Source organism: Microcaecilia unicolor, chromosome 13, assembly GCF_901765095.1.
Source record: "Microcaecilia unicolor chromosome 13, aMicUni1.1, whole genome shotgun sequence".
NCBI classification, from domain to species: domain Eukaryota; kingdom Metazoa; phylum Chordata; class Amphibia; order Gymnophiona; family Siphonopidae; genus Microcaecilia; species Microcaecilia unicolor.
The window spans coordinates 91467294-91487078 of NC_044043.1; the positions used below are offsets into that span (position 1 = coordinate 91467294).

The window sequence follows — 19785 nt, forward strand, 5'->3', positions numbered from 1 at the left end:
ATTGGACTGTGAGAATAGATTGTGATAGTAAATACTGTTGACCCTGAGGATAAGAAGGGAAAGGGAGAATAGTGAGAGTCTCCACTGCAACACACCTGCGTTGCAAACCGTACGAGGAGAGACTTGCTCACCTGAACATGTATACATTGGAGGAAAGGAGAAACAGGGGTGACATGATACAGATGTTCAAATATTTGAAAGGTATTAATCCGCAAACGAACCTTTTCTGGAGACGGGAAGGCAGTAGAACTAGAGGACATGAATTGAGGTTGAAGGGGGGAAGACTCGGGACTAATGTCAGGAAGTATTTTTTCACGGAAAGGGTGGTGGATATGTGGAATGCCCTCCCGCGGGAGGTGGTGGAGATGAAAACGGTAATGGAATTCAAACATGCGTGGGATAAACACAAAGGAATCCTGTTTAGAAGGAATGGTTCCATGGAATCTTAGCGGAGATTGGGTGGTGACGCCGGTAATTGGAAACAAAACGGGAGCTGGGCAGACGTCTATGATCTACGCCCTGATCGTGACTGAATAGATAGGGATGGGCTGGAGTGTAAATTTTAAGGGGCTTCGATGTTAGCTTCAGAACTTAGTACAAGAACAGTACTGAGCAGACTTCTACGATCTGTGTCCTGAGAAAGGCAAGGAAAATCAAACTCGGGTATACATATAAAAGTATCGCATACCATGTAAAATGAGTATCTTGTTGGAAAGACTGGATGGACCCTACAGGTCTTTATCTGCTGTCATTTACTATGTTACTATTCTCCCAAAAAATGTATTTGTGTCTTCTGAAGTTGTTTAGTGGTCCTTTTACGAAGCTGCGGCAAAAGGGGGCCTGCATGTTTAGAACACGTGCCGAGGCCCCCTTTTACCGCAGCGAGTAAAAGGCAGGTTTCCCTTTTCTTCAGGAAATGGTTGTGCGGCAAGTGACCCATTTCGGGGGTGGGGGGTGGTGGGGAGAGCACTTACCGCCATCCATTTCAGTTGGTGCAAATGGCTGAACTTAAACTTAGGTGCGATTCCCAGGTGTGTTATTCTATAAACTGCACCTAACTTTAAGCCCGGCTTATAGAATAGCACTTTTTATCGGTGTCGATTTTTAAGGCACCATATATGGAGTTTAGCCCAAAGTGGAAAGAAGGAAGACTTTCCCTAAAGAATGCACACTCTTTCCCGATAGTGTGAGCATTCATGATGTTCACGTACGCATGCGTTATCACGTACACATGCACCCTCTTTGGCACATAATGGGGAATTCAATAAATGATACCCCAAGTCAGACATCAGGATGATCTGCGCTCTATATAAGGCATTCTACATGATATGACCTTCAAAGAATACAAGCTTAGGGGTCCTTTTACCAAGCTGCGGTAAAAAAAGGCCCTGCGCTAGCGGTGGGGGCTGTTTTTGCTGCGTGCTGAGGCCCTTTTTACCGCAGTGGGTCAAAAAAGGCTGAAAATAGCCATAAGCACATAAGCACCGCCATACTGGGAAAAGACCAAGGGTCCATCAAGCCCAGCATCCTGTCTCCGACAGCGGCCAATCCAGGCTTCAAGAACCCGGCAACCCCCCCCCCCCAAAAAAAAAATAATAATTTTTTAATAATGTTCAATGGACTTTTCCTTCAGGAATCCGTCCAAACCCCCCTTAAACTCCGTAAGGCCAGCTGCTGCCACTGCAGTGATCCGCCCCGGGTTGCAGCTGACCAAGGAACACTACTGGGCCTGGAATTGATTATCTGGGCTCACTGCTGACCACGGGACGCAGCCCGGCTACCTCCTGTAATCTGAATATTAGCCCCGTAATGTTTAATACCCGAGTACGTTGCTTAACTTCATTTTGTAAACATCTTTCTGAGAGCTTTAATGTGCAGTATTGCCCATTTAATGCACATGATATAACTTTTTTTCCACAAATAGTGATTTTAGGAGGCAAACTATTTCTGTTGTGAGTTTTGCAACAAATTCATTCCTAATGAGTGCCAGGGATACCAAATTATGCAAAGCAGCTCATTAGCTCTAAATATATTGTAAAACTGCATTTCCCAAATGTTATATCGCAAAAAAAAATGTAACGACACCTCAGGGAAGTATAGATAAGCATTTTATGATAAAGTCCCTTGATAGAGTACAGGCATCTTTCAACTAATGGGCTTATTTGCATTTATTTTATAAAGCTTTTTCTGCATGCAAAGCAAGTTTTGAATGTGCAAAATGGCCCTTGTAAAATTGCTTTTGGGAGTTCATGTGTAGAAAGTTTGCACCTAGTTTTGCATGAACTGCACATCTGCATTTCTCTGGAGCATAAGACCGCAAGAACAGTCATACTGGGTCAGACCAATGGTCCATCTAGCCCAGTATCCTGCTTCCCAACAGTGGCCAATCCAAGTCACAAGTACTGTACCGTCAGAGACAAGCCAGGCCTTAAAATAATTAGGCCTTGAAAAAGCCATTACTGAACAAGAACCAGATTCAGAAAGTGTGTGTGCAGAAAAGGGAATGTTCTTTGACGGTTACGGCAACCCCCCCCCCCCCCCCAGAAGAACAGCAACCCTTGTAGTCACACAAACAAGTCAAACACAGCGAGGGTGACAAAAGATTGAACAGCAGACGATGTCCAATACATTGTGGCTTTATTAACATCCTAGACTCGACAAGAGCCGTGTTTCGGCCAAAAAAAGACCTTCCTCAGGGGTCTTCTATTGCATGTATGGGGATTCTTAGCGACACCTTGCTGTTTGCTTCTAACAAAAAAAGTGTGAACGCTTGAACTGGGTAGAGTACAAACTAGAAAAAAATACTTACAGTGCCTAAAACTACATGCTTCCATTTACACCACTGAAAATGTGGCGTAAATCCCGGCACGTAGATTTAGGCACAGAAGGCCAAATTCTACGACGACGCACGTAAATTTGGGAATGCCCACAAAACACCCATTTCTCCGCCCATAGCCATGCCCCCTTTGAACTGCACACATTAGAATTTAGACGCAGTTCATTCCAGAATGCGCTTAGTGAGTTGAGCACATAAATTCTAATTATTGCCAATTAGTGCTCATTATTGCTTGTGAAGTGCTTCTATTTGGGCAGTCAGATGCAATGTAGGGCATGCATATTATATAACAGTATCTTTTCACACAGATTATGATATAAAACAGTAGCGTAAGTTGGCAGAAACACATGCCACCCGGTATTTAAAATGGCTCCTGGCCAGTTAAATGGCATTTAACCAGCTATCCGGTAGTACTCAGTGGGAGACAGCTGGCTATCTCCCTCTGAATATCGTTGGTTAGTGCTTAGTGGATAACCAATTATATTGTGTGATATAGCCAGCTATCTGTTATTCACTGCATCACATTAGGAGTCACCGACCAGGAAAAGGATCTAGGAGTCATCGTTGACGATACTTTGAAACCCTCTGCTCAGTGTGCTGCAGCAGCAAAGAAAGCAAATAGAATGTTAGGTATTATTAGGGAAGGAATGGAAAACAAAAATGAGGATGTTATAATGTCTTTGTATCGCTCCATGGTGTGACCGCACCTTGAATACTGCGTGCAATTTTGGTCACCGCATCTCAAAAAAGATATAGTGGAATTAGAAAAGGTACAGAGAAGGGCAACAAAAATGATAAAGGGGATGGGATGACTTCCCTATGAGGAAAGGCTGAAACAGCTTGGGCTCTTCAGCTTGGAGAAAAAAAGACAGCTGAAGGGAGATATGATAGAGGTCTTTAAAATAATGAATGGAGTAGAATGGATAGACATGAATCACTGGTTAAGTCTTTCCAAAAATACTAGGACTAGGGGGCATGCAATGAAGCTAAAAAGTAGCAAATTTAAAACGAATCAGAGAAAATATTTCTTCACTCAACGTATAATTAAACTCTGGAATTAGTTGCCAGAGAATGTAGTAAAAGCAGTTAGCTTAGTGGGGTTTAAAAAAAGGTTTGGATGGCTTCCAAAAGGAAAAGTCCATAGATTATTATTAAAATGGACTTGGGGAAAACCCACTGCTTACTTCTAGAATAAGCAGCATAAAATGTATAGTACTGTTTTGGGATCTTGCCAGGCACTTGTGACCTGGATTGGCCACTGTTGGAAACAGGATACTGGGCTTGATGGAACTTCGGTCTGTCCCAGTATGGCAACACTTATGTACTTATGGTGGCCAAATTGGGCTGCCAAAATAACAGGTCTATCTTTGGCCACTTTCAACTTAACCGGCCAGTGCTGAATACTGACTTGGCCGGTTAAGTTGAAACCGGCTAACAATAAACCGGATATTCAGTGCCAGTCATGGCATTGAATATCTGGGCTCAGTGCTAACTGCAAGAAGTAGCCCAGCTAACTTCCGTGGTCTGAATATCGGCTCCATGTACATTTAGACCAGAGCCGTAGCGAGGGGCGCTGACACCCGGGGCGGGTCGCCGCTGCGCACCCCCCCCCCCCCCCCGGGTGCAGCATGGCGCACCCTCCTCCCGCTGGAGCGCACCCCCAGAGCGTATACCTCCCCCCCCAGAGCGCATACCTGCGGCGAGGGACGGGCGGGAGGGCCGATCCGCCCCAACTGCACTTTGCTGGGGTGTGTCGGCTCCGCGCTGGTTCACTCCTTTCTCTGTCCCGGAACAGGAAGTAACCTGTTTCGGGGCAGAGAGGGAAGTGCACCAGCGCGGAGCCGACACCCCCCAGTGGCGTGCACCCGGGGCGGACTGCTCCCCCCCTTCCTACGCCACTGATTTAGACACACCCACATGCCAGGTCTATGGCAGGTGTATATGGGAATGCCTACCTGTGGCATTTATGGGTGTATCTTACAGTGGGGCCCTTTTACTAAGGTGCATTGAAAAATGGCCTGCGCTGGTGTAGATGCGTGTATTGGATGCGCGCAGGTCCATTTTTCAGGGCGCCTGCAAAAAAAGGCCTCTTTTTTTTGCTGAAAATAGACATGCAGCAAAATAAAAATCAGTGCACATCCATTTTGGGCCTGAGGCCTTACCGCCACCCATTGACTTAGTGGTAAGGTCTCACTCATTAACTGGGCAGTAATCGTCAGCGTGCGTTCACTGCCAATTACTACACGGTTAGTGCCACGTGATAGAAAATAGAAATCATTTTCTGCTGCACTTTTTAGGTGTGTGTAGAAATTATAATTACCGCCCAGGGCACACGGTAGACGGGTGATAGTTTTAATTTGATACGCATTGTATGCACATAGGCGTCTACGCGTCTTAGTAAAAAGGCCCCCAGTATTCTATAAGTTGTGTGTGTAAGTGACAGAGACACCCACGTCCCACTCACATGTATGCTCCCCTTGAAATTTATATGCTAAGCCAATTGTGTATATATGTTATAGAATACCATTGTGCGCATAGCTCGCTCATCCGTGTGTATGTGTACAGTCTACGGGTGTATGTAACAGTATCGTATAATACTCAATATTTTCAGCACCCTGATTATTTCAAACAGGAAGGGGGTAAGAAAAGTCTCCTTACTAATTGGATAAGAAAAGGCTCCTGATGGATTTTGAATTATCAAATGGAACACTGGGGTGAAAAAGACAACCTATATGGAACTAAGTATGTTTATGTTTCTCCAGGTCTTGCAATCCACAGGTGACCGGTTCAAATCCCACTGCTGCTCCTTGTGATCTTGGGCAAGTCACTTAACCCTCCATTGCCTCAGGAACAACTAAGTACCTGTATATACTATGTAAACTGGTTTGAATGTAGTTTCAAAACCACAGAAAGACAGTATATCAAAGTCCCTTTTCCCTTTTCCCTATTTGAGATTCCACTTGGAATGTTGCTACTATTTGAGATTCTAGATGGAATGTTGCCAGTGGAGGAGTGGCCTAGTGATTAGAGCACTGGTCTTTCAATCCAGAGGTGGCAAGTTCAAATCCCACTGCTGCTCCTTGTGATCTTGGGCAAGTCATTTAACCCTCCATTGCCTCAGGGACAAATTTAGATTGTGAGCCCTCCTGGGACAAAGAAATATCCAGAGTACCTGAATGTAACTCACCTTGAGCTACTACTGAAAAAGGTGTGAGCAAAATCTAAATAAAAATATATAAAAATGGAAAAAAATATTATACAAAAAATATATATAAAATTGCAAAGTTGGATCAATTACATGCCCACCCAGATCAATGATTTGGCTTCAGTATAATGCTGATGTGGTGGTAGCATGCAATTCTGACTGATCCAATAACAAACTTCTGCTACTATTTGTGAATAAGTAGTATGTAGGGAGCTGGGTGTGTTGGTATTGGGTATCATATAACAGACACACACAAGTGGAATTAGATTCTATTTATGATGCCTAAAAAAAATCAGCGCTGAAAAAGACCCGCTTCAGTGGCATTCTAGAAGCCGCGCCTAAGCTCAGCACGGTTTATGGAATTAACGCTTAAGCGGACAGGTTGCGTGTAAATTTAGTGCCACCATTTGCACCAACGAAAACGTGCTGCAAATGCCCAAGCCTAATTTATGCACGGAGCACGTATGTAACTCAAAACCACACCCCCGATCTGCTCTGAAATGCCCATGACCCTCCCATTTCCACACTGCCTTTTTTGAACTGCGTGTAAGTTTTAGGCATGGATCTTACGTCTAAACTTATGTGTATTAGTCCCAATTAAACCTAATTAGTGCCAATAATTGCTTATTAAAAACCAATTATTGGCCCTAACTGGTTCATTATTATTCTATTAAATTACATTCGCGAATCAGGAGCGCGCCTAAATTTGCACGCACAATTTTTGGCGACCTTTATAAAATCAGGAGGACGGTGCCTAACTTTAAGCCCCCTGTTACAGAATAAAGGGGGCTAATGTCTTTCCTTATTTGTCTTCTCTGTCTGCTTTATCTCGATTATTCTACCTCCTTCCCCACATCTCTCTTTCTTCCCATCTCTCCATCCCTGCGCTGGAGCACTAGAGAGTAAAGAGTTGCGTGGGGACAGAAATTTCACCATCCCCGCCCATCCCCACTGGGCTCACCTCCATCCCCGCCCATCCCCTGTACTAAAATAACCCGACTAATGGTAAAATAACCCAACTTAACACTAGCCCATGTTGATAACTTCCTCTCTCAGTGCTTATAGGGATTTTAATGCCTATTAACCATATTCATTAATTTTTTTTAGAGGTATTATAATTGCTCAGCTAGCTTAGAAACACAAGGAAAGGATAAGTAGGCTGGCCTGGTACTACACTTCTGCGGGAACTCCACAGGACCTGCATCCATCCCCGCAGGATCCCGTAGACCTGGAGGGGATTCCCGCTAACTCTGTTGACGTCCAGCTCTCTACTAGAGAGTGATGGAATGCTTAGGAATGACTGAATTAGGGAAATTCTTTCAGTTATAAACGATTTGATACTTCATTGGCTCTCTATACATTGCTTCAGCCAACCATTCGTGTGATGGGTCATTACCGTGTTCAATTTCACATTCCTTCTCTGTCAGCTGCTCAAAATCCCGGATGATCGACTTGGCTGCCAAATGATGGAAAGTCTCATTCCACAGGTCGCCATCCACTTCTTCCCTGCTTTCACGCTCTCGGAAAAGCGAACGAATGTCAAAGGTCACCTCCCACTGGACAGGTCTATTGCCCTGTAAGCCCTTCACCACAGCCTTGCAAAGAGAGCTTGCCTGGGACATTTCTCCCTTGACATCAAGGTCCTGGTCCTGGGAGGTAAAGTCCAAAGCTGTCTCGGTTTCGAAAGTGAAAGAAGGATGCTGTGCAGAATCTGCAAGAAGGGAACAAAAGTCTCATATGTATTTCTTGATCTGCAGACATATAAACATTCCTTTCTAGAATGCCCAGCCTTGGTGGATTTATGGATAAAGACAACAAGAACAACAGAAATAATTCAGACCTGCAACCCCATTGTAGATAGACCCCGGGATTCTCGAGGGGGGATTTCTGCCTTTGTTCCTCACCATCCCCATTGCCTACCTCATCCATCTCGTTTCTTTTGCCACTGTTATCTTATCCTAGCAGCCCTTTGGTCTGAGTTGTTGAACTGAAGCAGCATCAGACAGGTTATTCCTGCACCTGGGCAAAAATTCTTGTTTCAACTACACTTGATGCAGTAAGGGTGTTTATTTATATCCATTAAATAAATAATTGAGAGCTAACTGGCTGATATTCAGCGCTATTTAACTGGCCAGGTTAAATAGCACTTAACCGACTAAGTGCTAATATTCAGTGAGAGACAGCTGGTTATCTCTGCTGAATATTGGCATTTAGTGCATTGAGGGGATTCTATATATGGTGCCTATAATATCCACGTGGAAAACATTTCTGCCAAAGCCTATTCTATAAGATGCACCTAGCAAACAGGATGCTAGGAATTATTAGGAAAGAGATGGTGAATAAGACTGAAAATACTATAATGCCTTTGTATCGCTCCATGGTGCATTTGCACCTTGAGTATTGTGTTCAGTTCTGGTCACCGTATCTCAAAAAAGAGAGTGGAATTAGAAAAGGTTCAAAGAAGAGTGACCAACATGATAAAGGGGTTGGAAGTCCTTTCATATGAGGAAAGGCTAAAGAGGTTAGGGCACTTCAGTTTGGAAAAGAGACGGATGGGGGAGATATGATTGAGGTCTACAAAATCCTGAGTGCTGTAGAACGAGTAGAAGTAAATTGATTTTTTACTCGTTCCAAAAGTACAAAGACTAGGGGACACTGGAGGAAGTTACATGGAAATACTTTTAAAACAAATAGGAGGAAATATTTTTCACTCAAAGAATAGTTAAGCTCTAGAACTCTTTGCCGGAGGAGGTGGTAACAGCGGTTAGCGTATCTAGGTTTAAAAAAGGTTTGGACAAATTCCTGGAGGAAAAGTCCATAGTCTGCTATTGAGACAGACATGGGAAGCAACTGCTTGCCCTGGGATTTGTAGCTTGGAATGTTGCTACTCTGAGATTCTGCATGGAATCTTGTCACTCTTTAGGATTCCAGAATCTTGCTATTCTTTGGGATTCTGCATGGAATGTTGCTACTCTTTGAGATTCTACATGGAATCTTGTCACTGTTTAGGATTCCAGAATCTTGCTATTCTCTGGGGTTCTACATGGAATGTTGCCATAATTTGGGTTTCTACCAGGTACCTGTGACCTGGCTTGGCCACTGTTTGGAAATTATAGCGCCTAAATCTACATGCCTCCATTTCCACCAAAAAAAAAACATGGCATAAATTCCGACATGTAGAGGGCCATATTCTATAACAGTGCATAAATTTTGTAACACCCATGAAACGCCCATTTCCACATCCATAACCACGCCCCCTTTTGCCTGTGCGCGTTAGAAGTTGGGCACACTGTGTTACAGAATATGCTTATTGAGTTGTGCGCATAAATTCTAATTATTGTTAATTAGTGCTCATTATCACTTGTTAAGTGTTATCAATGCTGATTGGCTTGTTCAGGCAATTAAGTTATGCGCTTTGTTATAGAATATGTTTGGATTTCGGTGCAGAACTCTAGGCGCTATATAGAATCTGGGGGTTAGCGGCTAACCAGCTATATGACGTGATATAACCAGCTAGCCATGAATATTCAGCGCTTCACCAGCTAAGTTTAGCAGCCAAATCGGACCACTTAAATAGCAGTCCTATCTTTGGACGCTATAAACTTAACCCATCCGGCAATGAAAATAGTAACTTGGATAGTTAAGGTATACAGAAATGGCCCGGCATTGCATATCTGGGCTCAGTGCTGATTACAGCACTGAGCCGGCCTGCCTCCCGCTGGCTGAATATCGGCGGGTAAGAGTTTGAGTCTTCTCTTGTGGATGTTGGCGTAGTTTAACTCATTGATAAGAACTGTAGAGCAGCGCAGTGCAAGACCAGGACAAAATGGCTACAGTCGATGATATTATGTTATGATTGTTAAATCCCTTCGAGATGGTTAATAAAAAATTATTTTAAAAAATTATGCGCTTTTTAGGTGCCCATTAAAATTGGCCTTTTTAAACAGGTCTATAATCATAGTAGTTAATTTTAGTACCGTTCTACATTTTATGCTAGTTTAGTTATTTAATATACGGCAATTTTATTGATTTCTAGAAGTTACATTGACTTACTTGGAGGAAAGGAGGAAGTTCTGATTGATTTTTGTCATGGCAGCTTTTAATTTCTCCCCCCTCCATCCCCTTTGAAGTTTAATTCCTGACTATTTTTGTGTTATGCTATTTTTAGTTTTTTTTTTTACTATTCTGAACGTTTCATATGTTGTTTTTAAACTTGTTTTGATGTTTTATTTGCATTTTAATTGTTGTGACTTGCCCTGAGCGCTTACATGCCAAATAAGATAGTTATATTATAATCAACATTTTCCTTACAATCTATTTATAGCATCACAGCTATCAATCCCCCCCCCCCCCCAAAAAAAATGTTATCAATTGTGTTGTGAAGTTTTTTAGAACTGTATTCATGACTGCTATAACTGGCAACATAAACTTCTCAATGACAATCTCCTGAAAAGGATGTATTTTCTCATAACTGATCAAATTTGGAAGGGTCTCTTATCAGGACAATAACTTGGATGCTACTAGAGGTGGTATCGGGGACATCAATGGGACACCTTTGTGGCAAAGGTTGAGCAATTTAGTCAACAGTCTGAATGAGATGGCTGGAAGCTTGCATACCAGGTCAAGGGCTTGATAGAATTTATTTTATTTTATTTATTCATTTATAAGGATTTATTTACCGCCTTTTTGAAGGAATTCACTCAAGGCGGTGCACAGCAAGAATAAGTCAAACATAAGCAATAGACAATTACAGCAGTAAAAATATTCAAGCAACAACCTTTTTGTGAGGTCCTGCTCACCTGCCAGCTCCCTTCTGTTCGTGCCCCCGTGCTCCCTTCTTTGAAATCTTTAATTTACCCAAAGTCATGGCGAACTAGCAGGTAAAGCAGCAGACAAGTAGGCTCGCCTCCTCGTTGCTTCCCTTCCCTCTCAGCGTGTCCCACCTTCCTCTGATGTAATTTCCTTTCCGCGAGGGCGGGACGCGTTGAAAGGGAAGGGAAGCGACAAGGAGGTGAGCCTGCCTGCCTGCTGCTGTTACTGCCGGTTCGCTGCGACCGGGTAAACTAAAGATTTCAAGGCAGGGAGGATGGGTGCACGAACAGAAAGTCGGGAATCTGAGGAAGGGCGGGGAGGGGGGTCTGGGGTTTGAACGAATCGCTGGACATGGAGGGGATGGGGAGAGAGGAGAATTGCTGGACATGGAGGGCAGGGGAGAGAGGAGAATCACTGGATATGTATGGGAGGGGAGGGCAGGGAAGAGAGAATTGCTGGACATAGAGGGCAGGGGAGGGCAGGGGAGAGAGGAGAATCGCTGGACATGGATGAGAGGGGAGGGCAGGGGAGAGAGGAGAATCGCTAGACATGGATGAGAGGGGAGGGCAGGGGAGAGAGGAGAATCGCTAGACATGGATGAGAGGGGAGGGCAGGGGAGAGAGGAGACATGCTGGACATGAATGGGAGGGGAGTGCAAGGGAGAGAGGAGAATTGCTGGACATGGATGGCAGGGGACGACAGGGGGCAGAGGAGAATCGCTGGACATGGATGAGAGGGGAGGGCAGTGGAGAGAGAAGACATGCTGAACATGGATGGGAGGGAAGGGCAGGGAAGAGAGAATTGCTGGACATGGATGGGAGGGAAGGGCAGGGGGAAGAGGAGAATCACTGGACATGGATGGAAGGATAGGGCAGGGGAGAGAGGAGAATCGTTCGACATGAATAGCAGGGGAGGACAGGGGGCAGAGGAGAATCGCTGCATATGGATGAGAGGAGAGGGCAGGGGATAGAGGGGAGGGAAGACAGGAAGGAGATGCACATGGATGGGAAGGGAGGGCAGGAGAGAGAGGAGAAATGCTGGAAATGGATGGAGAGGAGAGCAGGAGATAGAGGAAAATTGCTGGACATGGATGGATGGAGGAGTTGGCGGGGAGAGAGGAGAAATGCTGGACTTGGATGAAGGAAAGGGGAGAGAGAATTATTGCTTTATATGGATACAGGTGAGGAAAGAGAGAGGAGAAATGCTGGACATGGATAGAGGGGAGGAGAGAGGAGAAGTGCTGGACATGGATGGAGGGGAGGAAAGAAAAAAGAAGATGCACATGGATGGAGATGAGGGAACGGAAAGAGGAGAAAAACTGCACATGGATGGAGAAAATAGGCAAAAGCTGGATCCACGTTATACCTCCTACAGTCAATTCCACGGAGGAGGGCCCAGCTTTTACTTATGGATGTAGGGCAAGAAATGAAGAAGAAAGGAGGAAAGTAAAGAAATAAATGGAAAGGAAGCCCTGGAAACTGAGTTAAGAGAACAGATAGAGAGCAGCAAAATCAGAGACTGGGATCAATATGGATAGAAAAACAAAGTCACCAGACAACAAAGGTAGAAAAATAATTTTATTTTCATTTTAGTGTTTGGAAAATGTCCAATTTGAGAATTTACATCTGCTGTCTTATTTTGCACTGGGTATACTGGAGCTGTAACAGCTTACAGAAATTATTTATAATGAATAAAATTACGTTAATTTTTTTCTCCTATACTAGTATAATATTTTCAATGATGTCTGTTTATATGCGCCATGGCTGGTATAAGTGGTGTGGCTAATGTGGGTGTAGTTATAATAGGGGTGGAGCCATATGTGGTGACCCCACCCATATTGAGTACCGGCACCTTTTTTCTACCAAAAAAGCACTGTGTGTAATTAAACTCTAGAATTCGTTGGCAGAGAATGTAGTAAAAGCAGTTAGCTTAGTGGGGTTTAAAAAAAGGTTTGGATGGCTTCCTAAAAGACAATTGAAATGGACTTGGGGAAAATCCACTGCTTATTTCTGGGATAAGCAGCATAAAATGTATTGTACTTTTTTGGGATCTTGCCAGGTACTTGTGACCTGGATTGGCCACGGAAACGGAAACAGGATGCTGGGCTTGATGGACCTTCGGTCTGTCCCAGGATGGCCATACTTATGTACTTCTGTATTGTGATATGCCTGAAGGCACCCTGCGGGTAGTGCATTTTAACCTGCGGTAAGCGCAGCTTAGTAAGAAGACCTCTAAGTCATATAGAAACCAAGTATTCCAACAATCATTAATAATGAAACTCCATTCCTTGCCCCTTTTAACAGATTTTAAGAGTAATGCACCTAGGGTTACCATATTTTGTCCTCTGAAAAAGAGGACACATGCCTGCCCCTTACCCCACCCACACCCCACCCCCTCCACATCCTCGCCCCGCCCACTGCCACATATTCCCCTCCCCCCCCCGGGTCACATATTTCCCTCCCCTGCCCCCCGTCAACTCCCCTCCCCTTACTTACTATCTACTGCCCTGGTGGTCTAGTGACCTCTTCGGGGCAGGAAAGAGCCCCCTCTTTCCTGCCCGGAGCTCTGTTTTTGCCCTGCATCCTGTTGCTGTGACGGTCTCGGGATTCAAAATGGCCGCCGAGAGTTGAAGTCTCGCGAGGCCGCGTCAACTCTCAGTGGCCATTTTGAATCCTGAGACTGTCACAGCAACAGAATGCAGGGCAAGGCAGCGCTCCGGGCAGGATAGAGGGGGCTCTTTCCTGCCCTGAAGAGGTCACTAGACCACCAGGGCAGTAGATAGTAAGTAAGGGAAGGGGAGGGGAGGCTAGGATAGGCCCGCCACCTGCCTGCCCATTTGTCAAGAAAGAAAGAAAGAAAGAAAGAAAGAAAGAAAGAAAAACCTCTAGGTGATAACACATCACTATGGAGTGGAGTAGAATAATGGAAAGTGCAGCAGCCTGAGAACCAGGGGAACTGGGTTCAAACGGGAGGACTGGCAAAACCCGTCTGGACACCCAGACATGTCCTCAAAAAGAGGACATGTCCGGGTAAATCCGGATGTATGGTAACCCTAAATGCACCCAACTTTCTCTCCAGCCCCTCTCCCTTCCTTCACCTTATTATATTAGTGACAATTACTGCAATGTTCAATTTATTCACCAATATGTAAGCAAGACTGTTCAGTATGCAGGTCTTCATCTTGAACCTTACAATCTCTCATGTAACATTCCATGCAACAAGACACTCTTCAACTTATTCTTGAGAAAATTCTAATTATCACTTACCAAAGTCCCCAGGGCTGCTGAAGGACTGGCTGTCAGAGGATGTGCTCAGAGCTGACGGGATCTCAAGCTGACCAGGAAACCTTCCTGCCATAGCTAGCTGCAGGCCATCCTGTGACTGAGGAGAATCCACATCATGACAAAAGGAAAGACAACTTTGGTGAAGTAGAGAGGGGCGCCTGGCACCAACACCTCGGATTTTGGTTGTAGAGATGTAAGGACTGGCTGTATAGGGCTGTGAAAAATAACAAGTTGGTGTTGGGAAAGCCAGTCTTTACGTAGGAAGAGATATAGGGTTGGATACGTTTTTTTGTATGGTAAGTGAGTCTGGGTATGTATTTTCAGTTATGGTTCTAAAAAATCTGGAAACTATCCAGTCTCCAATACGAAAAATACAGAAACGACAATCCCCAGGAAAGAAGGATATAAAAGCGCACAACTTGTCTAAGTCACCAACCAATTCCTCCTCAAGTAAACTTCCAAGACATATCCAAACCTAGTCAAAAAAACATCCAAATGAAATAACTCACCCCAGAAAGTTCAGAACTATTTATGTAAACCTCGGAATATTGCATTTTTGTAAAGGAAAAGATCTAGAACTGCTCAAATGTAAATGTTGAAAGTATCCAACCTCCATTCTACAAAGAACATGGAGACACCCAACCACTCCAATGAACCACCCAACCTTCCAAGGATCAACCTTTGATGATAATTTAGCAGAAAGTCAAAGGGCCAGATTCTGTAAATGGCATCTAAAAATAGATATGTCCAAAAATAGCACGCACTCTTATTCTCTAAACCATGCCTAAAGTTAGGCACGGCTTATAGAATAGTGTAGAGGACCAGGGAACATGCCTATATTTAGTCACAGCCTTTTACATCACTGAAAACCTGGTGTAGACACCCGGGCCCAAATGTAGGCGCGTTCCCCTGAATTATATAACCACACATATAAATTTGCGGAATGCTGTCACTCTTCCCATGGCCACAACTTCTTTTCAGCTGTGAACGTTAGAATTTACCCGCACCTCTTTTTAGAATGCGCCTAAAAAGAAGCACATCTAAATTCCAAGTATCGACAATCAGTGATTCTAATTGGCTGTTATCGGCCAATAATCATCACTGATTGGCTCGTAACTCAATTAAGGTGTGCACAAAAATTGGGCATGTGCTCAATTTAACACGCCCAACTTGCCACGCCTTATATACAATCCGGGGAAAAAGACTTAATTATGCTCACCAGTGGGCCATTGCCTAACAGAAAACAAATTAATCCTAAATAAATAAATAAAATATGATGTGGTTGTTGAATGAGAGTACACTGCTAATACTAGGTTGTAAGGGACCATAAAATAATAGTGTAGTAGTTGGTAGCAAATAAGAATCAAACTGGCCAACCCAGTCTGTCCAGTTAGTCCCATCCGTATTGCTCCTGCTAGAGATATATCTCAGTTGCGAACAATGCTGAGCTATAAGGTAGTGGAGGTGATGGCGACGAAGGCTGTATCTGAATTCAAGAAAGCACGAGACAAGCACTTGGGATGTCTAAGCAAGAGGGTGGTATGGATGGGCAGACTGGATGGATCTTTAGCTGCCGTCATTTCTATGTTCAAGTTTTTTGTCTTCTGTACTCTTTGGCTGTCCACCATTCTGGGCTGAGGAATTCCCATACTTAAACCAACAACCAGATCCTCTCTCCCTCTCAGCCAATCTCTTCTGCCCGATTTCTCAACCCAGTTATTATTAGAGGTGTCCAGACGGAACATTTTTATTTCTTTTCATGTTTTCCATTCCCCATTGTTTTTGTTTTTCATTTGCATGATTCCATTTTATTTTGCAATAATGCGTTGCTATTTTTTAATAGCGCACATTAAGCCCTCTTTAGCACAGAACATCGAAGTAGGATGTGGAAACTCCAGGTTGGGACATTCACAGCTTCCCTGGGATTTTATAAAAGGCTTTATTGAACACACAGCCTGTTGTAAAATTCATATTAGTACTCTGGCAAATGCACCTGTATTTGCCAGCCTGTATAACAGGAGTAGCGAGGTTATGACAATACATACGCACAAAACCAGCATCTTTCAAAGAGAAATGCTAGGGCTTATACGTGGAAATGCTGCTTTTTGACAACCATATACAGAGGCTCAGGCACCTCATTTTACAAAAATATACATTGAAGTGACACAAGTCAAGGAAAAGAAAGAAAGAAAGAAAGAAAGAAAGAAAGAAAGAAAGAAAAACCTCTAGGTGGTAACACATCACTATGGAGTGGAATAGAATAATGGAAAGTGCAGCAGCCTGAGAACCAAGGGAACTGGGTTCAATTCCCACTGCAGTTCTTTGCGACTCCTGGAAAGCAAGCCTCCAGCGTTCCCTTCCCTCTTACTGTCCCGCCCTCGCGTAAAGACGTAATGACATCAGAGGAGGGCGGAACAGTGAGAGGGAAGGGAACGCTGGAGGCGAGCTGACGTCAAGATGTTACGAACGGAACGGAAGCCAGCCAGCCAAAGAACGTTCAGGTACAAATCGCTGGACATGGAGGGGAGGAGAGAATTGTGGGACATCGAGGGGAGGGCAGGGCAGAGGAGAATCGATGGACATGGATGGGAGGGCAGGGAAGAGGAGAATCGCTGGACATGGAGAGCATGGGATAGGATGGGAGGAGAGGGAAGAATCGCTGGACATGGAGGGGGATGTAGGGGAAAGAGAAAAAAACACTTACACGAGAGCCTTCCTAGGGCCCGTTTCATTGTTGACGAAACGGGCTTGGTTCCACTAGTACAACCATAAATCCTATCCAGAATCAGAAAGCTAACAGCTCCAAACAGACACGGTATCATAGATACTAAGTCCTATCTAGCTAAACAAAAAGGTCTTAACACTTCTGCAAAAAGTTTCAAAATTCTACATGCCTAGTTATTTCCATGACCCCCTATATCTGTTCCAGACAGTGGCATAGCTACAGGTGGGCCTGGGTGGGCTGTGGGCCACCCAATTTGTACTCTGGCCCACCCAAAATTGTGGCACTCTTGCTGTGGCTAGTGGGAATCCCCAAACCCCACCAGCTAAAGATTTCATCCTCCTCATGCAGCCAATGCTCTTCCAAATGGGAGCTGGCACCCCACACCGGCCCCTCTGCACATGCTCAGTTTTCACCAAGCGGAGGCACTGAGCACGTACGGACTACGGGCAGCGGCGTCAGTTCAAGTCAAGTGCCTGCCAGCTGCTGTTTGGAAGAGCTTTGGCTGCCCGAGGAGGAGGAAATCTTCAGCTGTGCCGTTTGGGGATTCCCACCAGCTCTGGTATTTAATATTTTGCGTTTGAGGGTAGGGGGAGAGGCAGAATGCGGAGAGCAGGGGGGGGGGGAAGGAGGGGCTGAATTCTGTGCCCCTCCATTTTAGGCCTACCCAAAATTGGCTGTCTGGCTACACCCCTGGTTCCAGAGAAGCTTAAAATCAGTCTGGGTTTCCCTCACTTCTTGTGTAGAAACATGTCCTCAAGTTCTCCCCTATCTTCACAAAAGGACCCTTTTGTTCTTTTTCTGTATAAAATTCCATGTTTCACATTTCCCTAATATCAAGCTTCAAAATATTTTGAACTTGTTGCCAACCCCAAGAATTTTATTTCACTAGATTCCAAATTGACTGTTTGGATTGGATTCAATTGCTGACATCAAGTTTTATTGGATAGACACACACTGAAAACGACACTTTCCCCAGGAGACCAATTCAGCCTTATTATTAATTGACTGCCATGTGTTTGTAATTATAAATGACGTTTCACTATGAAGGTTAAGCTAGTAAAAGAATTTTTTCCAACATGAAATATATTCTCTCTGTTTTGCAAGGATTCAAAATTGAACAGTTATTTAATTAAAATATGAGGGTCAAGATAACTGACTTCTTCAAGGTTGGGGCTATTTGAATTTTCACGACAGCAGGCTCCTTCTCAGGAGTAGCCTCCACACTCTGGATCTCACTCCCAGAAAGGCTTCTTCATCTAATGTAAGGCTATTTCTACTTCTGAAAGCAGGTAAAAGCTTTACTCTTTATCCAGGCCTTTAATGAAAGAAGCAATTAATAAGCTAGTCACATACACAAGGCCTAATGCCAGCCAGACCTAATATTTTGGGAGGGCCCAGAGTTAACTTGGATGCCTCCTTCCCTGTAGATATATAAAATGTTTTTGGTTTTTTTTTCTTTACTTTCCCCTCAGCTCCCCCCCCCCCCCCCCCCCCCCCCCCCCCCCCCAGTCAACCAACATCTCTCCCTCTCTCCCCAGTCCCCTGTCCGCAGATCTACTACTACTACTACTATTAAACATTTCTATAGCGCTACTAGACTTACGCAGCGCTGTACAAATTAACATGAAAAGCCAGTCCCTGCTCAACAGAGCTTACAATCTAAATTGTACAGACGAACAGACAGCTAGGGGTGGGGAAATTGCAGTGGTAGGGGTGATCAGCAACTCCCCCTGTCTCTGAACCCCCCCCCCCTCCTCGGTGTACCTCAGAGGCGGCCACAGTGATTCATTTTTGTTGCTTGCACCAGCCCATCAGGCTTTCCTCTGTCATGTCCCACCCTTGCTGACATCACTTCCTGTTTCCTTACTGGTGGAGCATGGCAGAGGGGTGCCTTGCCAGGCTGGCGCAGGCAGTGAAAATGAATCGTCATGACTGCCTATGAGGTATATCGAGGAGAGGATTCAGAGATGGGGGCAGATACCAGGCCACTGGCAGAGGAGAGGGAGAGAGGGGAGTGTGGTGCCACTGCTGGGTAGGACTGAGCCAAAAATGGGTGGACCTGTACCCAGCCAGGCCCACCTATAGCTATGCCACTGGCTGCACATACCATAGCCCGACTTGCTTACCCACTCCTACCCTAGTTGAGATCATTTTCATGCACATTTTCTGACTCCATATGCAATCTTTCTTTAAGTTAGTTACCTTTATTTTCTATCTAACTCCTGGCCAGTGGCGTTCCTAGGGGGGCTGACACCCGGGGCGGATCGCCGATGCGCCCCGCCCTCGGGGTGCAGCGCCCCCCCCCGGAACAGCGCGACGCCCCCCCAGCAAAAGAACCCCCGATCCCCCGGCGAAGGAACCCCTCCCGGGTGCACGCCGCTGGGGGGGGGGGGGGTGCCGCGCGCCTGCCGGCTCTTCTTTTTCATGCTCTCTCTGCCCCGGAACAGGAAGTAACCTGTTCCGGGGCAAAGGGAGCACGAAAATGAAGAGCCGATAGCGCGCGGCACCCCCCCCCCCCCAGCGGCGTGCACCTGGGGTGGACCGCCCCCACCGCCCCCCCCTTGGTACGCCACTGCTCCTGGCACTCTTTCAGTCTATATGTTCAACCGCTGCTGTCTATTATGATTTAGAGTGTGTTGCGTTGACACCGTAATTAACGTACTCCTCCAGATTCTATGTAGCGCGCCTAGAGATCTGCGCCAAAATCCAAGTGGATTCTATAACAAAACGTAACTTAAGAAGCTCAACAAGCTAATGAGTGCTGATAACAGCACTTAATTAGGAATTATGAGAACTAATAGGAAGTGATTAGAATTTACGCGCACAACTCGCTAAGTGTATTCTGTAACAAAGTGCGCTGAACTTCTAATGCGTGCAGGCAAAAGGGAGTGCTTCTGGGTGGGGAAATGGGTGTTGCATGGGC

General features: G+C 45.0%; 1 protein-coding gene across 1 annotated transcript in view; it reads right to left on the reverse strand.

Annotated features, from left to right (window-relative positions):
- VWA5B1 (von Willebrand factor A domain containing 5B1) overlaps nt 1–19785 on the reverse strand; it is a 126638-nt gene that overhangs the window by 21758 nt on the left and 85095 nt on the right. Inside the window, exons 14-15 of the mRNA XM_030222168.1 lie at nt 14120–14234; nt 7438–7752 (exon numbers count right to left, since the gene is read on the reverse strand). Of these exons, the coding sequence (XP_030078028.1) occupies nt 7438–7752; nt 14120–14234 (430 nt within the window). The remainder of the gene's footprint in view (nt 1–7437; nt 7753–14119; nt 14235–19785) is intronic.